The sequence below is a fragment of the Tyto alba genome, unplaced genomic scaffold (genome assembly GCF_018691265.1).
Source record: "Tyto alba isolate M040663 unplaced genomic scaffold, T.alba_DEE_v4.0 Super-Scaffold_38, whole genome shotgun sequence".
Lineage (NCBI taxonomy): Eukaryota > Metazoa > Chordata > Aves > Strigiformes > Tytonidae > Tyto > Tyto alba.
In genome coordinates, this window is record NW_024881313.1 from 19145163 (window position 1) to 19162978 (window position 17816).

Consider the following 17816-nt stretch of genomic DNA (forward strand, 5'->3'; position numbering starts at 1 on the left):
TATGGCAAAAAAAAGATGCCACCATTTGCTCAAATCATTGAAACCTAAAAGGAAGGCACAATACAAGCCATTGCACTTCTATGACTCTTAATGTTTGCTCATGTTGGTGTAAGCTCTTATCCATCACATTAGTAGAAGTATCAGTTTCTGTTTATTACTGATATATTCTCAGAAGGAAAATAAGTGTAATAGTGTTCCTCATGAGATCCAGGAAATGCCATTCCTAAGTTTGCTTCTCTAATAATCAGCAGATTTTTTCTCTAATAATCAGCTGATCTTAAAAGTATCCATTCAAAAGCAACTCCTAACTCCACACAGTGGCAGACTATTCTTGTGAAGAAGGCACTAGAGCAAGAGGGAGAAACTTTGGGCACTCTTCAAAGTCCTTTTACAGTTATTCCAAATAACGCGACTAAGTAGCTTCATCTTTCTTTCATATACAGTAACACAGACACCATTTGAAATGCCTTGAAGCACAGGGATAAAAGGTGACATAAAATAAAATTCTATTAATGTAAATTACAAAGAGAAATGTTAAAACCTTTCTTGTTAACATGCACTAAAAATGATAGTGAGCTACACAAGCAGATGTTCATGATAAATTATGGTTTGGCAAAAGTAGTAATAACTACTTTGATCATTAAAATGTGAAGTGTACTTTTTCTTTTTTGCACTTCTTGCGAGGTGATTGACCATGTGACAGATGCAACCCAGGTTATTCCATTTCTACAGTGTGAAAAGTGACACCAATCACTGTTTTCATTAATGGCCAACTGGCCAGAGATCTAGACCGTCGATATATGGAAAATGTAAACAGAAAGATTGTGCTGTAAGATTTGGTTCAAAGTGAAGGGAATGATCTGAAAGACAAAGAGTCTTCCACAAAAGCCAAAATTTAAGAGTATATTTCACTGTAGCAATATGCTCAGATGTACTACCATGTATAGACTACATGCATGTGCCTGAAAATTTAATAACTTAATAAAAAGCCTTACCCTAAGAAATTTGAGATATTTACTTTAATTTTTTAGATTAAATATTTACCATTGAATATACAAAGTAAATTCTGCTTTTTTTCTTTTTTTTTTTTTTCATTGAGTATCATTAAATGTGTTGTATGAGTAACTCAAAAGAATTTTACACATCTCAGTTTCATTTGGGGTCTCTCAGGTGACTTACTGTCAAATTGGACCCTTACCCAAGTCCACATCTGATGTGTTGGAGTCTTAAACAGCACCTGCCTGAGTTTAGTGATATTTTGCACTATTTGCATCTCAGTGCTCATTAAATGTTACTTGTCAGCACACACAGCTGAATTAGGGTGTTCTGCCTTTGACATGACACTGGTTGTGAAATTGAAGATCCATTAGTATTGTCAAAATGAACACTACTATTCAGATGGCAAAACTGTGTAGAGCAAAAGACAACTACATTTTTCCCTCTTTCCTTTGCTTGTATTGCCTGGAGGCCTGCAGTTCACAGTAAGTGAGAGTAGTGGGAACTGATGCATAACAGACCAGATATATTTTATTATTTCTTTCTCCAAATTCCCTTGCTATTATTTCCCAGCTCCAGTGCATACGTGGGAGGGAAATGTTAGGCTACTCAGCTATGCATGCTTTGGGTCTACACAGGACAAACTGTTACTATACAACCAAGAACTCTCTTTCAAATAAATGCAAATAAGGATGTAACAGATTCCATCTCTCAACTCCCCCCCTTTCAGGAACGACTTCCTAGTAAATTAGAATCTGCTCTCTCTGGGACTTACAGATACTGCCTCTCAGTGAAGAAGACATTTGGAGCTTTCATACTACGCTTGGCATTAGCTGAGTGACTTTCATATGACATTTCCAGTTACTTGTTCTTATGGATAGCTAAAGATGCTCAAATATGCAGAGATATTACTGGTGCACCAATCCTGTTGTTTTCCTTTTAAATGCTTTAGTCTGTATTTTGTGATGCAGTCTCCCAAGAAATATGGATTTGTTTTTGGAGAATCATCTTATAGAGTACAAAAGTGGGGTACAAAGTGGGTATGCAGCACAGAGGCTATGAATAATTAAAGCATTCTTTGCTCCACTCCTGCTGTCCCTGGAGATATTTCAGGAGCAGGGAAAGAATGGGCTGTGGACCAAATAAATTGTTTTGATGATTCCAGCTTCTCCTGACTGCCATCTTTCAAGGGAGATGAAATTTGTATTGTCCCTTGTAAAGAGAGAGTCGGGTGTGTATTGCAACCACCAAAACAATTCATCCCCCAAAGATACCTATCCAGTTTTCCATTTTCTACCCTGAAAGAAAGGGTAACCAAATCCATGCATCCATTGCTCTGGCAGTGAAATCCCACTCCTGGTCTGGGAGGCAACATGGAAGGCATGCATGTGAACACTCTCTCAAATGTACAGATCCTACAATCATTCTCTATAAATATATATGAACTAGATTTAGCACAAACACAGTTGCACAAATGGAATCTTGATAGGCTTAATCCATTTTCCTGCTGAACATACAAACCTATTCGTAACTCTAAGTAGTCATACTGGCAGTCCTGGTGATGTTCCAAGTGGAAATCCTCGAAAGAGATATATATGGATGAATTATAGTGGGAGGGGTTTTCAATGGTCCATTCACAGTTCAAGTTACTTGTGTAATTTTTGACACCATCATAACCAGGAGAAGAGAAATTCCCAACTGCATATCCCATCAGGGCTCTACCACAAACTGCAGAAACAAAATATAGATTTTTAAAAAATACTAGTAATTCTTGTATGAAGAGAAATCTTGCCCCTACTTATTCTGATATGCATATGTCAGCAAGCATATGTCTGATTAGATCAAAACTTTTTCCATCTTCTTTTTTTATTATTTACCACTGTGTACAAAGCATTCTTGTCTCAGAATTTATTGGCAAGTCTTGAAAAACACGTGTAAAGCAAAGAAACAATTATTCACAGTATCAAATAAAATATTTCAGCAGTGTCATCAATACAACAAGCATTATTTAACATTTTGATAAAATCCCACTGCTGCTCCAGTTTAGTATTGCTCAGCCCTACCCATTACATAATTCTAGACTTGAGATTTTTCTGGAACATAGCCTCAAGAGCATTACACTCATGCTACAGTAGGATGCTTTGGGGGGAGTTGAAAAATCAAGTTCAAAAGACTCAAGGCTGTAACAGTAAGGCTCTGCCAGCTGCCTCCTCTCTGGAGGCTGAGCTTGCAAAAGTAGGTTAGCTGCACTCTTTCTCAAGCTACAATAAATTAATTACCCCCCTGAGTAATAAGGAAGCACTTGAATTATTTAAGTTGTCTATGGCACTATACTTTTTGGATCTTTTCATGGAATAAGGACACTTCACACCATCTCTGACTCAAGACTAAGTACAAAACAATGAATCAGCAGTGAGAGTAAAGACTGTGATCCATAACAGAGGTTGTTCTTTTCATTTGAAGTTTGAAATTACAGACAGATAAAGTCTGTAACTCCCAGAACTTCACCAGTTTTTCACATCCTTTCAACTAAAGATATGTGATCTACTCCCACCAAAGAGATATAAGGAAAGAAAAAAAGTTATCAGAGGATTTTTGTTTGTCTAGGTCATTTTTTGACATGTGCCATTTCTTTAGCTATGAAATTACCAAAGATCAAACATTTAATTCAAAAACACACCCTACCTGCATCTTCACTAGATGTGTATGAGACACTGAAGCCTCTGGCTGCACGAGACATATCTGTCACCAAAATTACTTTCATTGTATTTCCAGAGGATTTCACCTCAGTGCCTGGATTTACCTCACCACACAGCTTGGCCAGCTGGGGAGAGTTCTGTCTGAGGCCATTGTAAACCTGTTGGGTCAAAATAAACTCTTATGAGATCAAAATACAATCCTATGAGCATCTCCTGTATCATTTAACCATCATAATCAATTAATCGTCACATCTTTAATACAAGGTTCACTGATGTCCCTCATAGCAGGTTAGTTCCCAAATCTACTCAAAACTTTGGAACAAACTTCCATTGCCTTGAGTAGATGAGGATCAAAGTAAAACATCAAAAATACCTTGCTTATTTTGGCAAAACACAAACATATGCTCTCTCTCTCTTTTTTTTTTTTTTTTTCCTAAACAAAAACTGAAACAGTTTCAATGGGAAGAATACTGTATTTTAGCTCATTATCTATATCTTCACTTAATCACTTAACAATGTCATCTACTGATCATATTAATTCCATTTCAAACAAACATCTCTGTAGTCCTGCTAAAGCCAACATCGTTTTTTATCAAAAATCTGCTCCAATATATTCAGTGCTGGTGGATATTTCTGATTCATTCAAACATTTCACTTTTTGACGATCCAGATGTATTTTGCAGTTTCTTTTACACAGCCTTTATCCTATGAGTGAATTTCTTCCTTTCTACTACTGTCTCAGCAGTGCAAGTGAGGCAGAAACGATGTTTCCCACTGAGATTTTGAATACATTAGAGTGCTGAAGGCACAAAAGCTGGCAGGACAGATCTTCCTTTAAGAGATCATTACTTCATTAATTGATAAAAAGCCAGCTCCCCATGGTCTGTCTAAAGCATCTGTGAAGGAAAACAAGGGGAAGATCATCTACAAATCACAAGGGAGAGCTACTTCACCCCCTCACACTTGTGCATGGAGTAGTTTCTGATCATGCCGATTCCTGGGTTTGCACTGCTGATCTGAAAAAATGGGAAACTAAACTAGATCTTCCGTTCCTGCAATTTCATAGAGGACTCATATTTTTGAGGCATTTGTACATCTGACCAGGTCCAGTTCTGTGTGCCAGGTTTGATTTTTTTTTTCACTAAATAACCATGATAAAATAAACAAAATCTATCTTTTTGGAGATTGGGGTGGTAAATAGGTGTAATTTCCTGGGGTTTCATCATCTTTCTTTCAGAATACGCAAGGTCCAACACAGTAGTAGCTATTTGTTGCAATTTCTCTTTTTATCTTTTTTTTTTTTTTTTTCTAATTTACAACAATAAGTAACAATAGCAGTAACAACCTCCAAAGTCAAAAGATATCTGGAACTGATTAACGGACTTTGTGTCCACAGAGAAGAGACACTGAAAGCTTTCAAAAACCCTTGAGATTTTTCCATAATTGATAAAGAGCCAATTCTAATTATTTCTTCAAGTCCTGCCCTCTGGCTGAACCCCAATTCCAAAATTTCCATACCCTAAAACGAGCAGATGAGTTTAGATACCCTACAGAGCTAACCTTCTCTCACTTATCTGTTTTCCTCAGATTAAATTATGATTTGTCTTAAAACCAGATGTAGACTTATAAATGACATTTCAGCTCTATTATGTCCAATAATGCTCCATAAAGGGATTAGGAAGAGCTTTTTCTGCCTTCACACCAATACTCACAGCCACATAATCTGATGAGCACCTCCAGTGTTCTTCTGTTTTCATATCATTAAAGGTTAGAGTCACACGTCGGCCTTCTTCCACTGTGATCGTCCATTCACACACTCGATCATGTGGGTATAGGTTGGGATAGTTGGGTGAAGTAAATGTTCCAACAGGGGCAGTAAAATCCCCACCACATTCTGAAATATCCAAATATTGGGACACTTCTTAAAGCATTGCTTATAGAGTTACAGGAGAACAACAACAACAAAAAAAACCAACTCACATTAATAGTGCAAAAAAAAGGAGGCCCTGAGAGGTTGATTTGATATGCCTACCCTGTGCATATGTTTGTCTAAATAGCTACATTCCTGCCAGTCTTTATCACTCAATCATAAATGTAGTTGAATATTAATTGACCACAGCAGCTCCTTTTAGCCTAATTATTAATATAACCTTCTCTGAAGGACTCATGCCAGGCTTCAGAAGCCTGAGTGACCCACAGGCTTTGATGTCAAGTGATACAAGCCTCTCTGTGGCAGGACTGAGACATTTCTGCCTTTCAGATGACTGGGCAGAGCTACACAGAACAAGCAGGGTCTTAGAGTGAGTAATAATGAAGGATGTGCTTTTCTTCTGCTGGTTAACAGAGGTAGAGAAAAAGCTTTCAGAGATTTTAAGTTACACTTTTTCAGTTATTTTGTGGTTTTCTTATCTTTGTTATGAACATCAAATTGTGCTCTGAGGAAAGAAACACTAATGATCTTGGGTATAGAGTACATTTTTCTTCTGAGACTAATGATATAAATTTACCAGCTTACCCTTGGTTTCCTCTTAAAATACAGAGATATAGTTTAATGGAGTGCAGTGGGAGATTTAGACCCTTTCTTCACCCCCACAGGCTCCTGCAGGATAGTCTAATCTGTGTATCCACCTGCATTGAATTTTTGCTAATACAGTTTCTCTTCTATGGTTGCATAAGAGTGTCCTGGGAGTGGAATAACATTGTTTTGGAGTTTGTTTCCCCCTCTGTTATTTTACTGCAGAACAAAACATGAAGAATAAGGAAGCTTTCAGCTGAGTTTTTAAATGAGCTGGAAGGAGTTAAGAAGGGTTGGCAGGAAATTTTTCAAGACCACTACTGCGAAGAATTTCTTTTAAAACTAGCAATATTTTGGCAGGATAATAATTACATGGGCACTAAAGAACGTGAAAGAGAAGTGTGAAGCAGGAATAGGTCTATGTCCTTAGTCCAGATCAGAGCAGCTCTTTGACGTCATTGTGCTCAGGACAAGAAGAAATGGGCACAAACTGAACACATGAAATTCCATCTGAGCACATGAAAACACATTTCCATGTGAGGGTTGTTGAACACTGGAATAGGTTGTCTAGAGAGGTTTTGGAGTCTCTATCCCAGGAGACATTCAAAACCTGACTGGCCACAGTCCTGGGCAACTTCCTCTACCTGACTCTGCTTGAGCAGAGGGGTTGGACCTCCTCATCTCCAGAGGGCCCTTCCAACCTCAGTGGTTCTGCAGTTCTATGACTCTGCTTAAACCTACTGGTTAAAAGCTATTTGTTTTGGGGAGATTTATGAATACCACTCACCTCAGAGGGACAGAATAACATAAAGGAGAATCACAGCATTTCTTTACCTTCCTCCTCATCAAGAGGGATGTGAGGAGTGTATGTTAGGACATCCCTGGTCTGACTGCTGGAGAGAAAAGGTGTGGAAGAGTGTGCTTCATTGTGTGAGACCTACCACTGATGGCAACATCCATTACAGTGGAAGACTGCTTGTCTCTCAAAGTTTCAGCTCAGCTAAGTAGTGATCAGAGAGCTCTATTCATACTTGCCCCAGAGTTTAAATTTAAGAGCAAATACCCACCACTCCAAGAATAAGCGATCTACAATATATGCTGTATTACTGCAATTATAGATTGTGGTAGATGTTGCTTCCCTGAAAGTAACTTGCAACCTTACAAATCCAACCTTCAGTACTGGAATCAAAGCGCAGTCTAAATCCACGGGCATTGACTGATCCATCAGTGACAAACTTGACATAAGCAAAACTGCCAGAGGTGTCCATAGCATCAGGGAGGGTATTACCACAGTACCTGCCCAACAACTTTCCTGCAAAAATCAAATACAGAAACACAATTTTATATCAATATATTATTTATATTGAAGGATCATTTTCCAATTTAACAGGACAGACAGGGGTAAACTAGAAAAATCAAGTTATTGTTGGGAAATAGGAGGTTTTTTGTCTTTCTTTGCTTTAGCAAGCAAGACAGACAGAAGCAAATACTGTACATCGAAAAGGCTCACTTTGTACCAAAAGGGAAGTGCTTTCAGGAACATCTGGTGAGGTTTCACAGTAGTACTAGGGAAGGGAAGACAAACACTGAAATAATTCACAAACCAGAAGCGTTGTATTCTCGGATCTCCACAAAGTCATTTGTGCACCCAGAGGAGTTTTGAATATCTAGACCTTCTAGTCTGATGGTAAGATAGTGGCCCCTGGGCCCCTGCAGAAACCATTCACATAGCAGGTTGTCTTGATAATGAAGCTCAGGATACCCCATGCTTTCAATGATGCCAGTTTGTCCTATCACTGTCCCACCACAGGGAGCTGCAAAAGGAAAAACATTGTTTGGTTGACTGAAGGGCCTCAGAGAGACAACCTTTTTCCTAAAGAAGACTTAAAGCTAAGGCACAACTGGCTTGTTCTCTAATTGTGGTAATAAAACAGGAATTGCCTTCCAGTTAAAAATGTACCACATTCTCCTTCTAATTCAACCAGTCATAGTTTGTTGTGTTTTTTTTTATTTTTCATGCAGCCCCTTCCATTTCAAACATCCCTTCCTTTCTGTCATATCTCTTATTAGTTTGAGTAAACTCACAGATTTCAAGTTCTATATCAAATCTCTATCCATGTCCATATTTACCAGAAAATCTTGGAAAGCTGTATCAGGTAATTATAAAGAAATTTAGTTTGCTAAATGTGGATCTAAATTTTTTATGAATAACAAAAGTTTACTGCTGGTTTGGGCTTACAGCTATGGTTCAGACTCCTCCTCTTTTTCCTGCAGTCCCTTCCTGTTCACATTCCACATGGTAAGGGATCACTGAACAATTCAGAAAACAGCTTTTTATTTTTAATTTTCTCTCTCAAAACTCATTTCTCTGTGGCACTTGCAAATATAAGTTCATAATACTAAGGCTTAGAGCAAATAATATTCCCAGCTGGAATGTATTGGATTTTACAGTGTGTCTGCTAGTTATAATCTTTCCATGGCAATATCAGTTCTGTTCATACTGTTTGCTCTTCTGAGAGATTAGTGCTTTGTTCCAGGATGACTGGCATACAGCTGAGATACTGTAAATCTGTTATGGATAAATATAAGTTGTGGCTTCGTACACTAACAATATTTTCTTGTAAGTTGCAAGATTTCACAATCAAAAATATAACAGCACACTATATTGGATTATGTGTTTGAGATTAACACAATCAGCAAAATTCTGTGTAAAGAAATATAGACCAATACTTTGCCTTTGAGAAATTAACAGCCTAGACTTTCCTATATGAGTGATACTAACATAATAGCTGCTACTCTTTGAAGATTATTATCAAAACCAAAAAAACTAGCATATTTCTCAAACTTTTTAATTTAATTTTAAAACTTTGCAGTGCTTTATAATCTTGTTTTTACAGCTTGAGAGCAAATAATTTTAAAGTATTCCTTTTCCCAGCTCATAAATAATGGTTCTTACTGTTCATTCCCTTTTCAGTCCATTGTGCTGCCCCTGCTGGTCTAGCAGCATTGTCATTATAGATTGATCTACACTTACATAGAGAATCTCCTAATTTGTTCTTCTACCAACTTGCATCTGATCTTTGCATTCCCCTTCAGGATCCTGCTCCTGAAAGTGACTCTAATTTTGCATGCTGAAAATCAAATTATGTTACATGACTTACTCCATGTCGACCTTTTTTCCCACTGCCCCTTTGATAATTGTCTTTGAGAAGAGGTTATACAGTCTTCCACTGCTGCAGATCTATAAGCACTTTCCTATTCTTGTTTCCAAAAGCCTCACACTTGAGACCAAATTCTTCTCTAAAATCAGAGAAATTGATAAATGCAAGCATTACCAATGGAGTATCTTGCGTTGAATCCCACATGCGTGGCACTGCTGTCAGACCTGAACCTCAGGTACATGACGGCTCCTGAGGATCTCTGCGAATCTGGCAGCAAACTTCCACACAGCTTGGCAATGATGGGGGCAGTGGAGTCAGCACCGTTGCGTAGCTCTAGATAACTGGAAGTGCAGCTAGGAGAGGAGATAATTTTCTGTTCAATGTATAGCAGTAATAGTTTGAAATCCTTTCAGTATGTGCACAAAGCTGTGAAGCTGTAGTGAATTAGATCAGTTTCCATGTAGCGTGACCAGGACAGAATCAAGAAATTCATAATCAATGATAGTTATATAATATTTGAATCAAAAGAAGTGCTAGAAACATTGAAAAAGGTTCATCCCAAGCCCAGTCTATGATCAGATCAGATCTGACAGAAGCAAGCCCTGGGGAGGAGTATGAACAGCACTGATAGAATATTTGTGATCACCTTTAATATATTTTTTTTGGCAGCATTCACATTCAGTAGATATCCCCTATTAAATCTCACCGATGACTGTTCAATTAAGGAACAGATATAAGACAGGTGAAGGGAATACAAATTCCAAATCTGGGAGCTTACTTAGGTGGGCATAAAAAACCCAAAATACCTTAACTAACAGCTTTGCCTTCAGAATGGTGCAGTGTCCTGGGAAGCCAGAGGGAAAGGGCACCTTTGGGATTCTCAATCCTGCACCATTTTTTCTGGACATGGTCCACAGGTGAGGTTCACCTTTGCCATATAGTAGTCCAGCCCAAAATCAATTAAGTTACATCAGCTAGAAACTAGGCCTTGTTTTATTCTTCAGACAAGGGGTGCAAAACATGCAGACCCATTGCAAATCAGGAGGCAGGCAATGGAGGAGGGAGACAAATTGTTGTGGTGGTAATCAATTGGATTTAAAAGTGCCTGAGAGACAAAATGGCTGACAATCTGACTATGAAAGGACTAGAGGGCACAGCTTTTACAGAAAGCACCTTTCTACCATGGATGCTTCCACTCCATTAATTTCAGTCATACACTGCAAAGTCCTAGGAATGTATACCATTGACCTGATAGCTTCAGTGATGTCTCAAAAATTTCCTAACCACTTTTGATTGTAAACCTGGAAGTCTGCTCTGGGAGGAATTAGAGAAAGTAACGTGAAGAGAAGAATCAAAATGGAGTCTCTGAAGAAACACAGGCAAAATAATGTGGATGTATACTTTGGTGAAGGTTCAATGTAAAACTGATCTTCAAAGTGCAGCTCTACTGCATGTCCATTAGGAGCAGTTATGGTCCAGACACAGTCAGAATGCGGGGGATAATTGCTCGGGTAGTTGGGGGAAGATGTATATCCATTGGGGTTGAAATCATTGACATAAATATTCCCTCCACAAGCTAAGAAAGAAAAGATCACCAATAAAAAACATGTTAAGGAAATGGGTGAGGCATCAAAAATATGAGTTATCACTATATTCCAACACAATTTCCTTTTGATGTCATATAGTTACATCAAAAACAAATGCGCTTTACTGCTTGCTGTGGGAAAACATTTAAATGCTGTAGAATCCTGTTCCTGTGCTCCTTCTTATCTAGCCCTCATTTCCAAATGTTCAGGGCCCTGAATTAAACTGCTAGTAGTTCTTCATTGGATTGCCTCTAAACAAAGCAGGAAGCATATTTCTTGTCTTATTCCTACCCCAATTCACAAGAGCTAGAAAGCCTACAAGTCAGACCCATCAATGCTTCTGTAAATTATTCCCCACTTCTGCTTTCCAAAAATCGAAATGTCAGTTTGAGACAATAATGAACGTGGGAAGAATGCCAGCCAGAGCAAATATGAGGATTTTTTCAGGTCTTCTGTCCTATCCATATCTTTATTTTGACTAGAACCTTCCTGTCAAAAAACACCACTATGTTCTAGAAATACTGGCTTAACACAGGGATTTAGTCAAGTTTTATAAATTGAAATGGTAGAAATACTATTGTACAGCTTCATCCATTCCCTTTATGAATCCCCTACAATAATGCTATAACTGAGTCTTTGTGGCAGCAGGGAAAAGTAGGCAGAAAACAGGCACTTAAAAATTTTAGAAGGCTGTCAGGTTGCCTTAGTTGTGCTTAGTTACACTGTTTAACATGAGGTCTCCTGGTGTCCCAAGCGGCATGTGTCATGAATACAGGAGAATAACTGCAAATGCCAAGTCCCTGATTTACCCCTGGGATCTGATTCTCCATTTTTTTCTTTCTTTCAAAAAATGTTAGCTCTAGCAGAGTATGTTGTTTTCTCAGCTGAGAGAAAAGCTTGTGAAAAATGTTACCACATTTCTAGACACACTAACCTAAATCGTTCTTGACATCATTTAGCACTTGCACTGGGTACTATTATGTTCAAAATAATGTTCTTATTTCCAGTTTTTTTCCTTTCCTGTATGAACTTTGAACATCTCTTCCTAACTATAGATGCTATTTCCCTGCTAAAGGGTTCCCCCTAAGTTTTTTTTTTTTTTTTTTTTCAATTTTAATATCTCCAGTTTTTGTGACATGGAGCTGGCTCTCTTTAAAAAGGAGAAATTTGAGAGTAGGATCAGAAGTCATGCACCAAAGAAGCAAACAGGACTTTTTGCAGACATCTGATTTTACCAGACTTATAACAAGATGCTCCTTTAGAAAGACAAACTGAAAGTTCTATCTATTGAGTTGCAGAATTTAAGTTTATTTCCTAGACTTACCTAGACTCTTAGCCTCGTATTTCAGTTTGAATCCTTGACCCTCATTCCTGCTGTCAGAAATGAAGTGGACAAACAGCTGATTATCTGTGGTGTACATGGTAGAGATAGGGCTGCTTCCACAAAACCGTCCATTCCCTCTTCTAGACACCAAAGGTGGGGCAGCATTATCTAACCCATTCTTCAGCTAGAAGAAGAGAAATTGCTAATGTCACTCAAGCAAACAATGCTGGAATGTAAACTTTGATCACACACCATCTTAATGCTTCCAACTGTGGTGGAAAACAATAACCTAGTGATTAATTAATGCACAGAAATAAGTAAGAGAGAGAGAAATAATCTCTGTGGTATTTCTCTTTGGTGTTTCCACCCTCTGACAAGCTGGACTGCCTTACTGACACTGAAATCTATTAAGATTCAGTAGCTTTAATAGCTTTGAGGATTTGATGACCTTAACAATAACCTCACCTCTACATAATCTCCAAGGTTGCAGGAAGTATCCTCACTCTTAACCTGGAAAGGCTGTTCAAAATGGACAGCAATGATAAATCCAGAGGTTACCACTACATGCCAGGAGCAATTCAGATTAGGAACATAGTCTTGAGGGTAGTTGGGGGATGTTATCACACCCATGCCTGTGTGCAGATAGCCTCCGCAACCTGAGGAAAAGAAGTTGAAGCAAAATAAAAAATATTAGCATCAACTGTTCACATGTTCATTTAGAAGGAAGATGTGACAGGTAAAAGCAAATGTTGAAGTTATTGTAAGAAGAGTTGAGCGGCATAAAGCAATGCACACAATGAACGATCTCCCAAATACAAGCTAGTAGATTGCAAGATGACACACGCCAAACATCTTGACAGTGAGACTCAGTTCTCAGACTTACCAGATGAGTAAGCAGGCAGCTACGCCAAGGACCTCCCATGGGATGAGCAAATTGTTACACTGAGTACATTGCTTCTAGACATGGACCAAACCACTGACACCTACTCAAGCTGCCAGTCAGAAAAACTTTCCCTGGCTGCCCATTGTTATCATAACTCCTTTCTTGGTGCCTCAACCGATTCAGGAATGTTATTGTCCCTGGGTGTATGTGGGAGAAGTGCCACTGGAAATTGCCGACATTCCTGATGGAACTTACACAGCTTTCTGCATCTGTCTCTCTCTGTTTTATGTCTATGATTTGAGTCATTTATTTCCCTCTCCTAGTTGGGCATTCTTTCACCCTTCAGCTGAGCTGTTATAAACTTAGGCACACACTTTTCTTGCTTCTGAAAAGTGACTGGTCTGGTTGAATCATGCTTTGTTGTATTATATCACTGGGAAAATAGCAAATTTTACCTTTGCAGAGTCAGATATTTATTAATGCATATTCATGAATCTGCTGGGTTTGTGTGGCAGAGTTTTTGGTAGTTGGGGAGGGGGATGCAGCAGTGACCCCTGTGAGAAGCTTCTCAAAGCTCCCCTGGCTCCAAGTCGGACCCACCTCTGGCCAAGGCCAAACTAATTAGCGACTGTGGCTGCACCTCTGTGAGAAGGTATTTCAGAAGGGGAACCTGAGAGGGGGTTGGGACTTGTGAGGAGGAGTTACAAGGACACCTATGTGAACACCAAGGTCAATGGAAGGAAGGAGCAGGAAGCGGGGGGAGGTGCACAATAGCAGAGAGTTCCCTTGTATCCCGTGGTGAGATGGCAGGGCCGCCCCCCTGCGAACCATGGAGGTCCACAGTGGAGCAGAGGCCGACCTGCAGCTGGAGCAGGTGTCTGCGCTTAAAGGAGGCCAGGACTCTGAGGGAAGAAGCCCCTGATGTTGTAGTTCACTGCTGGGAGGACTGCAATACAGGGGGTAGGAGGGGGGGGCTGTGACTCATACCAGGGCACCATGGGAATGGCTTCATCCTGTGGAAAGGTCTCATGCCAGAGAAAGTTATGGAGGACTGTCTCCAGTGAAAGGAGAGCCATATGGAGCCAGCAAGGAATGTGCGGTGTTCACCCCTCCTTCCCCATAGAAGGAAGGAGTGGTAGGAGAGGTGGGACTGACTCTAACTCCCATCCCCTGCCCCCTGCACCGCTGGGGGAGGAGGTAGGGAGATTGGGAGCAGATCTGAGCCCAGGAAGAAGGGAGGGGTGTGGGGAAGATGTTTTTTGGATGTGGTGGCACTTCTCACTGTCCTACCTTGTCTGTTGAGTGTTGTTGTTGTTAGTGTTTGAATTAAAGTGATGTTCTTTTTTTCTTCCCCTAATCAATCTGTCTTTTGTCCATAACCATAATGGGTGAGTCACCCCTTCCTGTCCTTATCTCAATTCCCAAGACTTCTCCTTCATTTCCTCCTTCCCAGTGCTGGGGGAAGGGGTGAGTGAACAGCTGCGTGGTGCTCAGTTGCCCTCTGTGCTCAAACCACGACAATGAGATGTGAATAACTGGTCTGTGTGATTAATTAGATAGACTGTGAACAGCTGTTAAAAATGTCAGTCTTTCCTTATCCCACTGTTAGCAGCAAGGCAGACATTTATCTGGGGGAGAAGATAAGCAAATCTTACTTTTGTGATATGAGGCATTAAACCCAGATCCAGTGACACTTGCATCTGACATGAAGTGGATGAACATTGACTCTCCAGTTGATCTTATTGGCCCAGGAGGTTCTCGTCCACACAAAGTAGCCATCACTGGAGAAAGACTAGTGTCTCCTGAGATCAAAAGAAGACATGTTAGTATTAAAACAAAATCAACTCACATCTGCCTGTTGGTTGTTGTGGTTTACACCTTCAGGCAGGTGATTTTCAAGATCTTTAACCCCCTGCAGGTTGAGATATATTTTTATAGACCACCAGTTTGCTAGACCTTGCTAGTTTTATTTTATCTAGCAGAATGTCTCAGCATAGAGGAAGAATACTGATTTAGAGCATGTTCCTATTGCTGTCTATGTTGCTTAAGGTCAATGGAAATGAGAATTCCAAGTACTGAGACTTTGGGTATCTATTGCATGCTGTTGGGGTAGGGCAAGATTGGTTTCTCACCATCTTGAATAATAAGTCTGTCATAGTTGCATGAGCTGTGAGATTCTATGTCTAGGGCCAGGATATTGAACTCTACAGTGGATCCAGGAGCTCTGATAAGCCACACACAGTCAGCAAAATTTCTGTAATTCATGGGCCAGCCCGGTGAGAAGAGAAATGAAGGTGTTTCTTCAGTTGTTACAGACCCTCCGCATGCACCTGTCACATATAAAAAGACAAAAATGAAAGCATCCACTTTTTAAACTGAACACTCCTCTCATTTAATTTAAGATGATAATCCTATAATTAAGCACAGTGGGGACACACTGATGATGTGTGTAGTCATAGGAATGCATTTCTTCCACTTCAGTTTGGACTGGGCGTACAAAACCTGAAAACCATGACCTATAAGGATGTTCCTGTGCTGCCTGGTGGAGCAATGATGTGACCTATTTTACCATGAGGAATGTCTAGCAAAAGACCTAAGAGCATCTACCACAGTTTAACACAGGTCACATATCAGAAAGGAATGGTATACATAACCAATAATACATAAATAATTTAGACCCTCTTGAAATTGAAGTACTTTTCTTTCTCCAATCCTAATGTCTCAGCTATATGTTTAGAGCAAGACGGAGTCCGTGCTGGGATATCTAGTGGCTCAGTGCTCTCACAGCATGTAAACTCATTACATACTGTTACTATCCTGCAGAGCCCCAGGGATCCTTGATCCCTCTGTCCCCAGAGATCTGCCCTCAGATTTAGAAAGAAGACATTGCATTATGTCTTAGTCTTAACTTTCTCTTGTTGAACTTGCTCAGAGAAAATCAGCGGTACAAGAAGTGTATTCCCTCTCCTTCCAGGAGCTATTTGTCAGAGGTACATGACCATACTGAGCATATTCTCTTCATTTATGGATATGAGATGCATTATAGTGAAAGGCTTCATATCACAGTGGCCAGTGATTTAAGAATGGTATTTCAAGAGGGATACTTTTTCATGAAACCATATAAACTGTTTAGCTTTCATTAAATACCTGTGTAAAGAAAAACACCCCTCTATCAACATGCTTATTTTTAAAACACTGTAAAACAGTATATCTGAGAGTACCTAGAAATTGTTTTAAAAGGAACTAAAATGCTTAATTAAAATGTCAGTGAAAGCTTTCCCTTTGTTAATAGCTAGGGCTTTCTCTTGTGGAGAAGCCCGTTTAGAGTTTTTTAAGTAAAACTCAGTATATCACTGGCTATATCACTTTTAACCATGCAAAACACTGAAAACCCACCTCTAGCAATGGTATGTGTAACAGCAGAAGCATCCACTGCATACCACTCCAAAAGAAAGCCTTTTCCAGTCACAGATTGATCTGACTGGAACTGGATTGTCATCGAACTGCCAGAGGATGCAAAAGAAGCAGAGTCTGCACCACAGTATGTTGCAATAGGACGAGAATGAACGGTGGGCCCATCATAAACCTGCAGAGAGAGAGAAGAATACCATTCCTCGCACAGGCAGATTTTCATCTGCTTCACACTCGCAAGTTTCCAATGAGAAAGTTACCCTCTTTAAATGAGTGAGGGATCTTTCAGCAAATCCCAGTTAGAGAGAAACTTTTCTCACAAAAACAGAACAAAATCTCCCTTTCCTTTATACACTGTTAATCGTGAAGCTTTCACAGAAGGATATGTATGGAAACCATCAAATTCAGCTCATTCCCCATCACAGGGCTGCTCTTTGGGGACATGGACTGGCCTCCCACATTAAGGAAGTCCACCAGTACAACCTTGTTCCTTGCTAGGGAAAAAACAACAAGACCTACAGGAAAAAAAGGTATTGCTTTTGTTTTGTCTTGTTTTTTTTTTTTCCTTTTCCCCCCCGAGGATCACATATTTTAAATTCTATCAAATAAATATGCAATAATATTGTTTTTATTTTATGTAATTATACACCAAAATCTTGGCTGGTTAAAAAATGCTTCCCTTTTGCCACCTTTCAAACCTATTTGTGTTCTTGTCCTCTTCCCCCCAGTAAAAAGTGTCCAGTAGAGAGAACTTAGGAAATATTAAATAAACATTAATATTAGACTGAAGATCTGATATTTGAGTCAGGCTAAAGGTCAGTCTGATTCACACCCACTGAATCTCTAGCTGATTTAAGAAACTCATTTTGCTTTCAGAGGGACAGACAAAGAAAGGCAGACAGTTAGAAGAAAAAAGATGCTGTTAAAATCTAACAAGAGATGGAGGGAAAATGTATATTTCCTTTTGGAACTAATATTAAATTTAGATATCAATGAATTAATAATTAATTTAATATATTGAATATATTGAACTAGTATTAACTTTCTCTTTACTGAAAAAGAGAATTAGTGAATCGTCTGGTTAAAAAAAATATAGACAATAACAGATTTACCTTATTTAACTAAGTAGTTATGTTTAGCTAAGTTCAGAAAAAAGTTGTTGCCTCTGTTGATCCATTTTGCTTAGCACCATGCATGCTGTATTTTTAGATTGGTAAAGAGGCTAGACTTTTTAGGAGGGT

At 39.2% G+C, this 17816-nt stretch overlaps 1 protein-coding gene across 1 annotated transcript in view; it reads right to left on the reverse strand.

The window, feature by feature from the left end:
- CUBN (cubilin) overlaps nt 1-17816 on the reverse strand; it is a 145654-nt gene that overhangs the window by 37940 nt on the left and 89898 nt on the right. Inside the window, exons 39-50 of the mRNA XM_032991812.2 lie at nt 16561-16750; nt 15297-15494; nt 14820-14966; nt 12747-12937; nt 12282-12465; nt 10773-10947; nt 9546-9724; nt 7815-8024; nt 7382-7522; nt 5408-5589; nt 3682-3853; nt 2518-2724 (exon numbers count right to left, since the gene is read on the reverse strand). Coding sequence (XP_032847703.2) covers nt 2518-2724; nt 3682-3853; nt 5408-5589; nt 7382-7522; nt 7815-8024; nt 9546-9724; nt 10773-10947; nt 12282-12465; nt 12747-12937; nt 14820-14966; nt 15297-15494; nt 16561-16750 — 2176 coding nt within the window. The remainder of the gene's footprint in view (nt 1-2517; nt 2725-3681; nt 3854-5407; nt 5590-7381; nt 7523-7814; nt 8025-9545; nt 9725-10772; nt 10948-12281; nt 12466-12746; nt 12938-14819; nt 14967-15296; nt 15495-16560; nt 16751-17816) is intronic.